We start from the raw sequence: 15,727 nt of genomic DNA, 5'->3' as shown, positions 1-15,727 counted from the left end.
ATTCAGGCGCGATGCAGAGTTTGGTCAGGACGGTTCTGAAGAACTTTTTCGCTTCCTCCTAGATATGAGGCAAGTTGTCAAAGCTCCACCCTATGTTCTTGTTTGTGGAATCACCCACAAGGATGGAGGAAAGGGGACAGGACGTATGAGTAATTAAACTTACTCTCTGTAGTGACTAGAGTACTCCTAGTCCATAGTCCCCTTTCTCCCGTACGTTCCACGCACCTTCACCCGCTAGTATGCCAAGGGCTAATACGCATAGATGTAGCCAGGTATCTAAGCGTCCGATGTGTACAAAAGGTACTGAGGTGAGGTTCAGGAGGGCGGGGCCTCGGCAGGGCGTTCCAACGCCCGAGGATGCACAACTGCGCGCTATACTAAATTTAAAGGGGAAGCAACATTTTTCACTGCCAAAGGATCCGGTACCGTCCCCATGTTGGGGGATGCCCACAAGGATGGAGGAAAGGGAACTATAGACTATGAGCACTCTCGTCACTACAGTGAGTAACTTTAATTTACTGCCTATCCATCCTTTGTTTCCTTCTTTCGCTTCTTTCGGTCTCTTTTCCATCAATCCCTTTCATCCGTTCGACCCATCCTTTCTCTTTACAGCCTTTTGAAAGCTCCATCAATCATCCCCCTATCCATTCATCCTTCGCTCAGTTTATGCGTTCATGTTGCCACTGTAGCTATGCTCAAATCTAACCCTGATACCGGTGCCCTGGAACATTCTATGCTGGACAAATATTTACTTGTGTAGAAGTGATTCTTAAGAAGTGCGCTTTTTCATTGAGAATCTTGTGAGCCTCCCTGATTCCTCCCTTAAGAATTTTAGATGCAGTATATTTCCTGCACCAAATGGAAATGAAGGTGTTAGCTAGGATAATGTTTTTTTACCCAAACGTACCTTAACAGATGCACAAGCCTAACTTTCTGAGATGCTGTAAAGTGCTTACCATTCCTAGTGCATTTGACCAGTTCAAACCATTCACATTGAGAGTGTACTGGTATAGTTTTTACCAACCTGGTTGCTTTGATGGCATGAATTGACAAACTGTACTTCGAAGGGATTGTGTCCTCCGACGTATTCCTTATCTTAGATATCTCCTTCCAGCTTTGCTGGCCTTGGAAAATTTTTCTCTAGAGGGCGCTGCGCGTCGACGTCCGCCGAGTCGATGTCCCTCGACGGCCGCCGTATCGACGTCGACGTCATCCTGCCTACAAAAGCCGCGCGCAGCATCCGTTGCTCAGTTCCGTTTTTCTGCGCTTACTCAGTGCCTCGGAATATCGTTGCTCAGTTTCGTAGAGAATTTATCCTATTTACCTCGAGATATTCGATCCATACTCGATGGCTTCCTCGTCGGAACCGACAACCCCTCGGTCCGGCTTCAAAAAATGCCGAGATTGTGGGAAAAAGATGTCGCTGACTGACCCTCACAGAGTTTGTCTGTGGTGTTTGGGAGCTGAACACCATTGTTCGGAGTGCGAGGACTGTATGTCCATGACAGCTAAGGCCCTGAAGGAGCGTAGGGGGAAGCTGGAGAAAGGTAAGACTTCAAAAGCCTCTTCTTCCTCGATGAAGTCGAGACATTTGTCTCCTCGTCACCATTCGCGCTCCAGGTCTCGGAGTGGGTCCCATCACTCCTCGAGATCGAAGCACTCAAAGAGGAGACGTCCAAGATCCCTTTCTCCGTCCTCCTCGTCCTCTGTTTCTCCTAAGAGAATCCCTTGCCCCACGAAACATAGTTCCCGGGCTGAATGGGAGGAATTCCGCAAAAATATGATGAGCGTCTTCGAGAAAGCGGCCTCGACCCCCTCGAAGACTGCCGAGAGCGATGCTCTGGTCGAAAGACCCGAAGGTCAAAAACGCTGCGAGTCGCAGTACCCGGCGAAGGAAGCTTCTCGAGCACGTCACGAACCCTCGAGTAAAGCTATGACCTCGAAACCTTCTTCGAAGTTTCCGTCGACACCGTCGACGAAGGTTCCGTCGACGCCGAGGTCGGTGTCTTCGACGCCGTTGTCGAAGGGACCTTCGACACAAGGGTCTGTCGACTCGACGCCGGCGTCGATGCCAAGGAAAGTCACGGTTGCAACGCACCCAGTGGCTATCCCCAGGTCCTCGATGGCGTCGAGATTGTCGACTTCCTCGAGCAGAATCCCAATTCTATCGAGGACCTCGAGGCCTCCGCCTTTGTTTTCGACGCCACGCCCGAAGCCTTCGACGTCGACGACATCGACGTTTTCGAGGCCGATTACAAGAAGTTTGGCACCCTCTGCCTTGGAGATGGGTTTCACACCCTTTGTGAGTTCGGAACAATTGAGAACTAGGTCCTCAATTATGGAAGATGGAGAACTATCTGAACAAGAAGACACATTTGAGTTGCAAGGACCTGCAACCCCAGTTCAAGAGGAGCTATCCTCAGAAGAACGCAGGTTAAAGGATCTCCATGATTCCTTACATGAGGCAAGTGGGTTAGACACTTCCCCTGATGTGGAGTTCGCTAGGCCAGACCCAGGGGAGCATGCTGAAACCCCCTATAGAGCCTTAATGGCCAGGATCACAGAATTTATGGGGTGGTCAACACCTTCACAGGCTTTCCAACAAGATGACCTCACGGATATTCTTGATAAAGGTCCACAGGAGGATCCTGTAGTGCCCTTTCATAAAGCTCTTCAGAGGAAAATCATGACGAACTGGGAAACCCCAGATGTCGTCCCGGCAGTAAATAAAAAACTGTCTACTAAATACAGGGTATCTTCTGCAGACCCGGAGTTTTTGTCAAAACACCCATCCCCAGAAAGTCTGGTGGTACAGGCAGCATCTTCTACTGACGTCAAGACTGCTTACCCTACCATCCCACAGGACAGGGACGATAAGAAATATGATGCTATGGCAAAAAAAGGTTTTTCGGCATGTAGCATGGCGTTAAAATCTGTTAATGCTACTTGTACCCTTGCTAGATTCAGCCATACACTTTGGGAGTGTGCTTCTACAGCGGCTGACTGCATCCCGGAGGGAGAAGAAAGGGAGGCGTTCCTAAATATCATACAGGACGGTAAAGACGCTATGTGCGAATCCCTCCAGACGGGCATTGATTCGGCTGATAGTATCAGCAGAGCAATGGCAGCAAGTACAACAACCAGGAGATTTGCTTGGTTGAGAAAGTCTGGTATTGCCCCAGATGTGCAAGCCAGGCTCTTGAACATGCCATTCGATGGCTCTTCTTTGTTTGGGAAAAAGGCGGATGACAGTTTAGAAAAACTGCAAACATCAAAGGCACTAGCAAAATCCCTAGGCGCTGTAATCCGTCAAACACCTTTTTGTCCCACAGGAACCTCTGCGAGGGGCAAGTCCTTTCGCTTCTACTCCGCATTCGGAAGAGGTAGAGGACGACCGGCTCAAAGGGGACAAAGAAGAACTACCCGAGGTGGACGGGGTAGATATTCAAAAGCCGCAGCAGCAGCAGGTGCCTCTTTACCATCGGCATCTGCATCAGCCGCCCCAAAACCACTTTGAGGACTTGCCTCACAAGACACCTGTAGGAGGCAGGTTAACTCCACATCTGGCGGAATGGCAGGCTATCACGTCAGATGCTTGGGCATTGGAAACAGTTGCCCAAGGTTACTGCCTGCCTCTCCTACGCATACCTCAGAGTCATCCACCGGGGATCAGCTCTCAGAAAGCTCCAGATCCGCTCCTCTTGCAGGAAATTTTAGACCTGCTAGAGAAAGGTGCCATAGAACCGGTACCTGTAGCGGAGAGGAACAAGGGCTGGTACTCCCCTTACTTTCTCATTCCAAAGAAAGACGGAGGACTGAGACCCATCTTGGACTTGCGAGAATTGAACAAATTCCTCAGCAAAGACAAATTCAAGATGGTAACTCTTTCTCAGATCCTTCAGGCCCTCCAGTTCCAGGACTGGTTGGTATCTCTGGACCTTCAGGACGCTTATTTCCATGTGCCTATCCATCTCAAACACAGGAAATACCTGAGGTTTGCAATTGGCAACTCTCATTATCAATTTCGAGTGCTGCCATTTGGGCTGACCTACGCCCGAGGGTCTTCACCAAGTTAATGTCGGTAGTGGCTGCAAGTCTAAGGAGGGAAGGGATTCACGTCTACGCCTACGTGGACGATTGGTTGATCAGGGCTGTATCTTCGGAACAAACTCAGATCCAGCTAAATCACGTTTGCCACTCCCATCACAGACTGGGCTTCTCCCTCAATTTAAAGAAGTCACAAATGATACCATCGCAGAGACTCCAGTTCATCGGAGCGATCCTGGACACTTCCCTGGGAAAAGCCTCACCACCAGAGGTGAGAGCTCAAGATATTCTCCAGATGGTTACCAAGTTCCAAAATGCCCAACGTCTCCCAGCCTTCGACTTTTTGAGGTTGCTAGACCTCATGGCATCCTGCATTTTCCTAGTGCCAGAGGCTCGCCTGAGAATGAGATCCCTCCAGTGGGCACTGAGGCTCAGTGGTCACAATTCTCAGGAAGAATGACAGATCTTCTTCAAGTTCCCGACAGGGTGGCTCGAGACCTTCAGTGGTGGGCCTGTCAGGAGAACATTCTGAAAGGAGAACAGTTCCGGCAACCCTGGCCGGAGATAACAGTAGTCACGGATGCCTCACTCACGGGGTGGGGAGCCCACGCCAACGACTTGACCATCAGCTGTCGTTGGTCTCTATCGGAGTCCAGACTACATAGCAACCTGTTAGAGCTGAGGGCCATCAGACTTGCGCTGAAGGCGTTCCTGCCAGCTGTACAAGGGAAGAATGTCCCGATAATGACGGACAACACAGTGGCCATGCATTACCTCAACAAAAGAGGAGGCGTAGGATCACTACCCCTGTGCAGAGAGGCGATGCAGCTCTGGTTTTGGGAAATCCAAGAAGGGATCTCTCTATCGGCAGTTCACCTAGGCAGAGAGAAGAACTTGACAGCGGATGCTCTGAGCAGGCAGAGCACAGTCTCCCACGAGTGGGAACTAGCTCAGGAAGTCCTTCAAGAGACCTTTGCCCTTTGGGGAACCCCTCAGGTGGATCTGTTTGCCACCATTGTCAACAGGAAGTGCGATCTGTTCTGTTCAAGGGAATTTCCCCCGAGAGGAGCTCTGGGAGACGCGTTCATAGTGGACTGGGAGTTTCCGCTTCTGTACGCGTTCCCACCGGTCCCTGTCATCCCTCAAATGATCAGGAGGTTGAGAAGATTACGGAAAACCATGATCCTAATTGCCCGGATTGGGCCAGGAGAACGTGGTACCCGGACCTTCTCGACTTGTCCATCTGCCCTCCAATTCGACTTCCACTCTCTCACAGAAAGGAGGTCAGGTTCTCTATCCAGACATCAAAACCCTCAACCTTCACGCTTGGCTTCTGAAAGGCTGAGGTACAAGGATTGGGACCTCCCTGATGATGTTATGGAGGTGTTGCTTTCGGCAAGGAGGCCAGCAACAAAGTCTTTATACCGCTGCCGTTGGAACAGATTTTGCAGCTGGTGTAGAGAAAAGAATATCGACCCCTTTTCATGTGGTTCACCAATGGTTTTGTCCTTCCTACTCTATTTGGCGAATTCAGGCCTTCAAGTTGGCACCATTAAGGGCTGTCCCTCAGCGCTATCCATCTTCAAGCGCACTGCGGAAGAACCATCCTATTTCAAGTTACCCTTGGTAATACAGTTGTTAAAGGGGTTAACTAACGTTTATCCCCCCAAGACCATTCCAGGTTCCCCTATGGGATTTAAACTTAGTCCTTACTTTCCTGATGGGCACACCTTTCGAACCACTCCATTCTTGTTTAAGATTTCTTACCCTTAAAACTGTTTTATTAATAGCACTTACATCTGCTAGAAGGGTGAGCGAGTTACAAGCTCTTTCTTGTAAACCCCCTCATACAATCTTTCACAAAGACAAAGTTGTCCTGCAAGTGAAGCCTAATTTCCTCCCAAAGGTGGTTTCTGAATTCCATATCACTCAGAAGATTACCCAGCCATCTTTCTATCCTCCTCCTCATCCGGGAAAAGAGGAAGAGAGGTTACACAGGCTGGACCCTAGAAGGGCTTTAAGTTCTTACATCAGTAGACTGGCCAGGATAAGACAAGCAGACCAGCTGTTTGTAGGCTACGCAGGTCACAAGCTGGGGTCACCAATAACTAAGCAGACCATTTCCAGATGGATCATTCTAGCCATTTTGGAATGTTATAAACTGGCAGGAAAAGAGCCCCCTCAAAATCTTAGGGCTCATTCGACCAGAGGTATTGCAGCTTCATCGGCCCTCAAAAGAGGAGTGCCGGTTAAAGACATATGTGCGGCTGCCACATGGTCGTCCGTCCATACCTTTACACGATTTTACAACTTGGATTCCTCCTCCAGTCAAGAGACTAGGTTTGGAAGGGCAGTATTGCACTCTATTCATCAATAAAAGGAAGCATGAAGCCAGTACTCCCACCTCCAATAACAGAATACTGCTATGGGAGCCCTATCTAAGATAAGGAATACGTTGGAGGACACAATCCCTTCGAAGAACAAGTTACTTCTTACCTTGTAACGTTCTTTCGATGGGATGTTCCACCGACGTATTCCTTATCGACCCTCCCATCCATCCCTGCAGTACTACTTCCCTTGTTGTTGCAGCTTACGCTCCTTCAGGGTGATTAGTCTAGTCCAGACAGAAAAACTGTGGGCTACAAAACCGAACTGAGCAACGGACGCTGCGCGCGGCCTTTATAGGCAGGATGACGTCGATACGGCGGCTGTCGAGGGACATCGACTCGGCGGACGTCGACGCGCAGCGCCCTCTAGAGAGAATTTTTCCGAGGCCAGCCAAGCTGGAAGGAGATATCTAAGATAAGGAATACGTCGGAGGAACATCCCATCGAAAGAACGTTACAAGGTAAGAAGTAACTTGTTCTTCTCTGCTAAACATCTCGTTCCAGCTAGGAGCTGTTATATTACTTGCTTGAATCCCCTATGTTCGTTTTTGGAAGCAGAGCAGCCAAAATTGGCACTATTTAATGGAACACGGTTACCGTTGTTAGAGTTAATGTTCTTATAGTTGTGTATGCGGGGCTCAGAAAACAAACCCTACGCATTGTTAACGTGTTATATCAAATTAAAATTGATTGAAAATACCATCTTAGAGCAAGAAACATTATGAATATCCTTCTGCTCTGCAGTCTTGTTGGGTTCTTCATTCCTTCAGCACGTTGAAGTTCCACAATGAAATTAATCTGAGGAATGCAGTAGAACTGGCAAAGAAAAGCTTGATTGAAGATAAAGAAATGCCTGTCAAAGTTGAGGCAGCTATAGCCTTGCAGACCTTAATAAGTCACCAGGATCAAGGTAGGTGGAGTTACTTATTTGTCATGTATGCTTGTCCTTTATAGCTGATTATATTTACATGATGCCATTGTGTACTCGCTCATCACAATTGTAACTCTGTACACTGCTTTAAAAGTATATTACTAGTTTTTCTTAATTTAAATCAAAGGTGGTTGGATGATATTTAATGTGACGGTATCCAATGATTTTGACAAATAGAAAATAAAGAATGCATTTTCAACAATAACAGGGTTAAAACTGGTGGGCAGAGGGGGGTTGGGCTGGGGTTTTAAAAATGGGGAAAAAGAGGGATTGGGGTGCCCACCCCCCAACCCCACCAAAAAATAAAAAAGATAGTATTATTTAGTTTTTGTTTTGGTAAAATTGCATTCTTTATTTTGCAATTCAGTAAAATCACATAGATCTTAATGTGACGTGAAGGATGTTCCAGGGTGTTTGAAGTTGTGCATGACCAACACTAGCGGCCCCTGTAAAACCGTATTCCTTCAGCGTTCATAAAACAGTGATTTATCTGTTTTTGGAAAGATTTTCTTTTTTAAACCTTCGCTCCAGATTTTTTTATGGAACCCCTTTCTTTCTTTTCCTGTTTTTGAACCTCTCCTGGCGTTTTGAAGGGGAGTAAAGCCCTCAGCTTCACTTTCCTTGCCTTTTGCTAATTTGTTATTGCCAAACTGACTAGTCATTCAGACTATAAGTACTGGGAAACTGTTTCCATTTTGAAATTCTTATATTTTTACATATCACGCAGCACCTTACAGTGCAGCTCAATGGGGATACTTTTCTATCTCCCTAATATTTTGCACATTAGATTTTTGCTTACTCTTATATCTGCTGTGAAAGGCATCATGAAGCAAGACACCGACAATGGATTTAAAGTTCAAAACAATCTGACTTTTTCAAGTAAATATCAGGATGGTAGATGGTGGCCTAACTTGTCCTATGCTATGGTAGGATTTCAATGCCTGAACAAAACTGAGGAAAGTCTGAGTCAAAGAGTTCACCTTAAAGTATGTCTGTGTCCAAAATCTATCTTTGTGCTCACAACTAAAGCTAAACAATGTGTAGAGATGTCAGTAACCAATGAAATAGTGATCAAAACAAAGTTCTGGGTTTCTTCCAGCTCTAGCTTCTTCTTCTGCTCCCTTCCCCAAGTTCCAAATAGTTCCAAAAAAGTCTTAAGATTACCTTTCTCTAGTCCAAGGTAATACAGTTCCACGCAGTCTTCGGGGTTCCCTTCCCTAAGTTCCAAGCAACACAGTTCAAAAGAAACAGGTCTCGAGGCTCTGTCTTCAAGACAGCAGTTGCAGCTCCTCAAGTCTAATGGTTCCCTTCCACAAGACTTTAATGTAACAACTAGGATTTGCTTATTAAAGTTCAAGACAACCCTTGGTCAACCTAACCCTCTTTCTGAATGGCGTTACCAGTTAGCTTACAGTGCTTCTCCTTGGTTGAATTTTACAATGTATTTGTTTTTCACAATTTCGGACATAGTGGTCTAGGCGCAGTTTTCAGACCAAACGGTCCACCCATCACAGGTCATGCAACAAGGCTTCCGAGGCTTATCAGTTTGCACAGGTTCTTCTGTACCTGTCCAGTGCACAGATTTACTTTCACTTAGTTTCTCTTTGTCGGCCTCTTGGCTTTATTGGCGGTTTTACACTCTCCTGGCTTTTCATGGTTCACCTCTTGGCCTTGCCACACTGTGTGTCACACCTCTCGCCAGTCGTGGGCCTTGCCGTACTGTATCCATTCATAAAAGTTCACTTGATGGTAGTCTGATTCCCGGCCTACCTTACTTTTAGACTCTTTACGCTTGGGCTCTTTTTCATAGGTTACTTTCACTTGGGCACATTCCTGTTTTAGCTTGAATCAGTTACTTGCTTTGCCAATAGTTTTATTTCCCTTTAGTGTTCAGAATGCTTAATTTCAAGGTTTCTTTCAGTTTGATATTCAGTATGCGTAATCCCACTCAGTTGTTCATTTTCATTCCATTCGGTGCGCATTATGTATTATTCAACTTAGTTCCTAGTTTGTATTCGGGTCAATATTCAATATGCATAGTTAAGCTTAAATTCAAGTTTGTATTTGGTTCGGTCTAACTGTACCTACATGTGGTCGACTAAGAACGCTGCAGCTTGTGAGTTTCTTCCTCTGCCATCCGCCGGTTCTCGCCATTCAGTTCCAGCAGCTCCCGCTTCTTTCTGCTTCTCCGCGAGCCCCGCTTGCATGCTGGGGGATGTCTTCTACACGCTGGCAATTCTAGTACTCCTGCATGGATGCGGACAGCGTCATCTCTCTTCTTACTCGCTCGCATCTCCGGCTGCTCGCTTTCCAATCCAGAGGCTCCCCACACATGTGGCAACTGCACGGCCCACTTGCCTTGGGCTCCACAAGCTCTCTGGGATTTCGGCCAGAGTCCTGGCTCCTGCACATGTCCCACCACGGCTGCCTTCTCACGACACTGCTTCACTGCTGTTCTCCCTGTTGCTCTCTTTGCTTGTTGCACAGGTCTCCCTATATACACCTGCAACCACTTGACAGGTTGCAGGTGTGGATTCCCAATTGGATTTGCCTGACTGTGATTAATGGGACATGCCTGACCTTGCAAGTACTCTGCAGGCATCTTCTTCGTCCCAGTACCAGAGTGGTAAAAGGAAGGTTTGATGTTCATTGCTCTTAGTCGCCTCTTCCTTGTCCCAGTACTATCAAAAGTTGAATTAGGGGAAATGAGAGAGGTTGTACAATGGTCCATTTAGGCTGGGGGTGGATTAGGTTGGTCTTCTATAGGGAAAGGGGGATATCATGTCTCGCCTGTGGGCCCCCCACTTCCAATCCTCAAGGACCCTCACCCAGGTGATCCTCCCTCGCTTCTTCACCCCCAGGGTCAGGATCCAAAAGCGATGGCCTATCCCTGGCCACCTGAGAAGAAGATGCAAGGGGAGTAGGAGTGAGAATACCTTCAAGTTTCTCACAGTGCCTAAAGACAAGCTGGTATCAGCAATTACATTTTTACAATGTTTTCATTATATTTGGTAGCCACATTTGTGTTTACCGTTCATGGCTACTGCCTGAAAATTGCCACACCACGAGATTTTGGCCTGTCCATTGGCCATATTGGTGTTTGGCCTTGTTTCTGCCTTCTCAGTCCGGAACATCCTCATAAGGTCATGCACTTGCCCGGGAAAGCGGCTTCTTTCCTGTGTGTGACCTAGGAAGGGGACTTGGACTAGCCCCAGTCCACATCACTGGTGCCAGAAAGTCTGCTGCTAGGGGGGATTTGAAACCAGTGGTTGTCCCTGATTGGACAACCACTGGCTGTTTGATTGGTGCAGATCCTTACCATTGGTTGGACTTGTTTCAGCTCAGATTTTGGGCTCTTGCAGCCATTATTCGATTTAGGCAGTAGACCAGAATCCCCTTCAGCAATTGGCCCTGCTTCAGCCCTTGGACTAGTGGGATCAACTAGTCTTGATGCTTTATTGAGGATGCAGCCCCCCAGAGCCTTTGAAAGTGTCCGTTGACTGACCCACTCCCTTGTGGACTACCTTCCAGATTTTTTGCCGTTCAGTGTTCAAGCCTGGAACTTCGATGGTTGACAGTGTGTGCCGTAAATTGTCTCCTCCTTTTATTTTCAGCTTTCTAGCATCAAGGGAACCTGTCCTGGAGCTGCTTGTTTGAGCACAATTGGAAGCAAGTCTTTCGACGCCTGCAAATGTTGACAGTTGATGGAACTCTCCTTCATTTCGTGAAGTGTCCTGTCTTTTTTTAGACTCTCCATAGTGTCTTTTTAAAGTTATCCTCTTTAACAACTTTTTGGCAGTAAGTGCCTGTTGTTGCTGGGTTACCCTAGGGGAATCCCCCTTTTTTATTTTTTTATAGTAGTTTTTTCCATTATACAGACATTCGTGGCCACATTTATCCATTCTCTGTTCCCCGGCACCTTCGCCACTTTCCACCGGATCACGCGGCAGGCCTGTGCAGTCAGCAGGAGTGGCATCGCCACTCCGGTTACTCTCCGGAGTTATCCCTCACATTCCTCCAAACCAAATAGTATGAGGAGGGGTGAGGCTTCCCGGTGAATCCCATCCACCTCTCTGATCCATGCCAGGACCTCATCACAAAACATCTTAATACGGGGGCATCCCCACCACATATGCCAGTAGTCTGCCCTCTCGCGACACTGACGCCAGCATAGGGGACACGTTGATTGGAACATCTTAGACAGTCTGTGGGGATCGTATTGCCATCTGCATAAGAGCTTAATGGCGTGTAACTTGTACTGGGTCGCTATTGATATTTGCGAGGCCCCTTTACATATGTTCTCCCACAAGTCAGGGTCTATCTCTGAGCCCAGATCTTTCTCCCACCTAAGCTTTAGATTGCAAGTGGACCCTTTTCCTGCATTGCTTAGTGCTCTATACATGGCTGAAATCAGGCCTTTAAACTCTGTCCTGCCATCCAGCAGTGCTCCAATAGGTGTGAGGTCTCTCTGTACTTTCTCCTTCCATTTGTTCCTTGTGAGGATTCCTTTGAGTTGGAGAAAGGAAAAGACTGTTAAGGGGCCTATCCCGAATGCTTCCTCTAATTCTATGATCGGGACAAAGTTGCCCTTCCTCCATAGTTGACCCACTCTCTGGAGACCGGCTTGAAACCATGGTTGAACTCTTTCATGATTAGGGATCTCTTCTCCAATCCCCGGTGCCCAAATATGACTCAAAGGAGATGGCCATGTGGTAACCCCGCGCATGTTAACCCTCTCCCTCCAGATCTCCCAGATGGTACCCAGTATCGGGTGATTTTTAATTCTCTGCAGTAGCGTGTCTCTTGGTACCCACAGCCATTCCGCGACAGTGGCCTTGGCCAAATTAGAATTGTCTAAGTATATCCATTGTAGCGCTTTCTGCCCTCTCATATGGGGGACCAGAAACCTTAACTGCACCGCTTCATAATACTTCTTGAGACCCGGTAGACCCACACCTCCCTTGTCTTTGGGTAAGGTTAAGACTTTGTATGCTATTCTGGCCTTCTTCCCTTGCCAGAGGAATTTCAAGATTGCCCTTTTTACCTCTCCAAAGAAGAGTTTCGGGAGTCGGTTTGGAAGCATTTAAAATGGATACAGGTATTGGGGAAGGCATACCGTCTTGAGCGCATTTCATCTCCCAAGCCAAGATACTGTGAGCTTTTGCCATTTTTCAAGGTCTAGCTTTCGTGCTGACAGGAGTGAGAGAAAGTTGGCATCATAAAAAGTGTCCAGGTTTCGTGTAAGCTTTATCCCTAAGTAACGTAGAGTGGTCGCCCCAATCGTTAGACCCAGAGAGGAGAATCTAGTAGTGTCATCCTGAGTGGGTTCCCACAATGGAAATAGGATTGACTTGGATCTATTGATTTTAAAGCCAGATAATTCCCCATAACGTTCAATCAGGTGTATTGCTCTTGGTATGGATAACATGGGGTTACTTAAATGTAATAATCATCTGCATACAGGGATACCTTGTATTCCTTCCCGTACACTTTAAGTCCCTCTACTTGTTGATCTGCTCTGAGTTTCTGGGCCAAAGGTTCCAGGGAGAGGGCGAACAGTATCGCAGATAGTGGGCATCCCTGCCTCGTTCCTCTACCCAGATCGAACCATCGAGAGTACTCTGAGTTGACCATTACCGATGCCTTGGGGGACGTATACACTACCTTCACTCCTCTACTAAATCTCGCACTGAGTCGTACTTTGCCAGCACCGCCTCCAGGAAGCCCCATTCTACCCTATTGAACGCTTTCCCGGTGTCGACAGACAGGAGAACATGATCCCCTGTCATATTCTTCGATTCATGGATCAGGTGCAGTGTCTTGCGCATAGTGTCTGCGGCCTGTCTCCCTAGGATGAATCCAACCTGATCCTAGTGTATTAGTCGAGACATGTATATTTCTAGTCTAACTTCCAGTACTCTTGTGTAGATTTTGGCATCTATATTTATTAAAGATATTGGACGGTATGAACCACACTGCTTGGGATCCCTACCCTCCTTGGGGATCACGATATTGAGTGCCTGTGAGGAGGAGTCCGGGGCCACACCTGTTTTCAGTTAAACACTTCCACCATAAAAGGAGGAGGGAAGAGAGAAAGGTCTTATAAAAACCTGCTGTATAGCCATAGTCTCCTGGGGCCTTCCCTAGTGGGAGCCTCTTCACTGCTCACTCAATTTCCTCTGCCGTGATTGGGGCATCCGTTGCGTCTGCTTCCTCATGGGAGAGCTTTGGCATTTCTACACCTTCCATTTATCCATCTATCTCTGCTCCCATGAACTGTCTCAGATTTATAGAGATTCTCATAAAACTTTGCGAACGCCTCTGGGATTCCCAACGTCTCTGCATTCTGAGTATCCCCTCCCCCGCGACCAACCTCTCAGCGTGTTGTCCCCTTAGTCTGGCGGCCAGCAGCGCATCTGACTTGTCCCCCTTCTCATAATGCTTCTGTTTGAGAAACTGTAGATTGCGGACTACTTGCCCTTCCGCTAGGAGTCGAAGCTCATCTCTTTTGTTTGGCTTCAAAGACTTGTCAACTCTCACCTCCGTGGCAGCTCACGCAGCCCTGTCTAGTTGGGCTATTTCCTTCCTTAGTTACCTCCGATCAGGAAATTGGTGAGATCTCTGAACCGGTCGCTACCTCTCCTATCCCCTCTGTGACATACATGTAGTCAATTCTGGTGACTGTGACATGAGGTGCCGAATAAAAAGTGTATCCTGCCTCACTTGGGTGGAAACCTCGCCACATGTCTCGTAGCCCATAGATCTCGAACATCTCCATCACCTGATCTCGGCCGCCCTCCATAGGTTCGCGTGCGTTAGGGTTACCTGCTTGTCTGTCTAGTGTAAGGTCTGCCCATAGGTTGAAGTCCCCCCCACCCCCCTAGGATTACATGTCCGGAGGCTTCCAGCATTATATTCAGGAGTGTTTTCTGCAGAAATCGGGACTGACCCGCATTAGGGGAATACAGGGTTGCAAGTGTAAAGGTTATTTTTCGCACAGTGCCCACTGTCACAAGAGCTCTACCTCCCAGATTTGCCCACACCTTGGTGACCTCTAGATTTAAACCCCTTCTAATGAGTATCCCCACTCCCGCCTTCCGGAGGGGGCCAGAGCCCCAATGTTCCACACCCATTTTTGAGTGGAGGATCCTATGTTCTTCCCCCGTGCATATTTGGTTTGTTGGAGGAAAAGCACGTCAAGCCCCGCTCTTCTAAACTCCCTGCAAATTAGGGACCTTTTCGTAGGCGAGTTGAGCCCATTAACATTGTGTTCCCACCCGGAGGAGACTGCCTTTCTTGGGGCCTATTTCTACCGCCATTTCTTCCTTTGTGCATCAGTCGACCATAGAGTGATCCCCAGCAACCATACCCTCAATGCATCGCACATGTTACCACTCGATTTATACTTGCAGAGAATCCCGTTCCTACTCCTGGCCTCCCCACCCTCCCCCACCCCATGACGGTGTCTGATCCAGCCCAGTTAGCCTCACCAAGCCGAGTTCAGACCACCAGCAGAGACCGGATAGATCACGGTCCTATCACATCACAATCAATTTAACATTGAGCCCCCTCTGTCCCCCCGTCCCAAACTTCGCTTAAAGCCCCCCCCCCAGTGAATATGACCCCAAAGTAGATACATCACCGGATAACTGGGGTCAGGCGTGCAGACAAGTGTTTTATTGCTAGAGTGCTCCAGAGGCAGCACCCTTGAGTATTACTAAGCCACACGAGGTTCTGGCATAAAACATTAGTGCAGTGGTTAATTGTCCGTCATTCTTTAGATCCATTGGGCAGTTAACTCTTAAACCAACAACCCCTTAATCATGTCGTACACAGAACATTGTGATCTCGAGATAACCCACAGAGGAGTATCATTGAGTGCTGCGTCAGTCAGGCGTCCGCTCCCGGTGAGGCATTCATTCTTCTGTACTTCCTGGACCATGGTATACGTCTCCTTTTTGGTCCTGGATACACCACTGTCTGTCATCTCTTCTCTCCTCCTGATCCAGTTCGTTGTCCTGGTTACCCAGCAGGTCAGTTATACAATTTTGTATATCTTTCTCTGTTCTCAGCTTTACCCTATTTCCCTCTAATTCAAACGATAAGGAGAATGGATAGCCCCATCTGTATCGGGCTCTTTTTCTTTTAACCACTTAGTGAAGGGTATACACATCCATCTCATGGCGAGAGTTAGCCATGAAAAATCGTCACTCTTGCTGTGCCAAGGGAGACATGCCCACTACGTTTAGCTTTCTCCAAGATCCTAGCCTTATCGGAGTAATTGTGGAATTGTGCGAGAACAGTCTTCAGTCCTCCTGCAGCTCCCCCCGCTCTATGTATGCAGTCAATCTTTGGCTTGTCA

The 15,727-nt window shown here is 47.7% G+C and overlaps 1 protein-coding gene across 2 annotated transcripts in view; it reads left to right on the top strand.

Moving 5' to 3' along the window:
• The window catches only part of IPO8 (importin 8), a 2,228,954-nt gene that overhangs the window by 1,079,608 nt on the left and 1,133,619 nt on the right, over nt 1-15,727 (top strand). For both annotated transcript variants that reach the window (XM_069628533.1, XM_069628532.1), the window contains one exon: nt 7,179-7,344. In XM_069628533.1, the coding sequence (XP_069484634.1) occupies nt 7,179-7,344 (166 nt within the window). The remainder of the gene's footprint in view (nt 1-7,178; nt 7,345-15,727) is intronic.

Source organism: Ambystoma mexicanum, chromosome 12 (assembly GCF_040938575.1).
Source record: "Ambystoma mexicanum isolate Mex_15411 chromosome 12, UKY_AmexF1_1, whole genome shotgun sequence".
NCBI classification, from domain to species: Eukaryota; Metazoa; Chordata; class Amphibia; order Caudata; family Ambystomatidae; genus Ambystoma; species Ambystoma mexicanum.
This window is presented reverse-complemented; position numbering and strand designations above follow the sequence as displayed.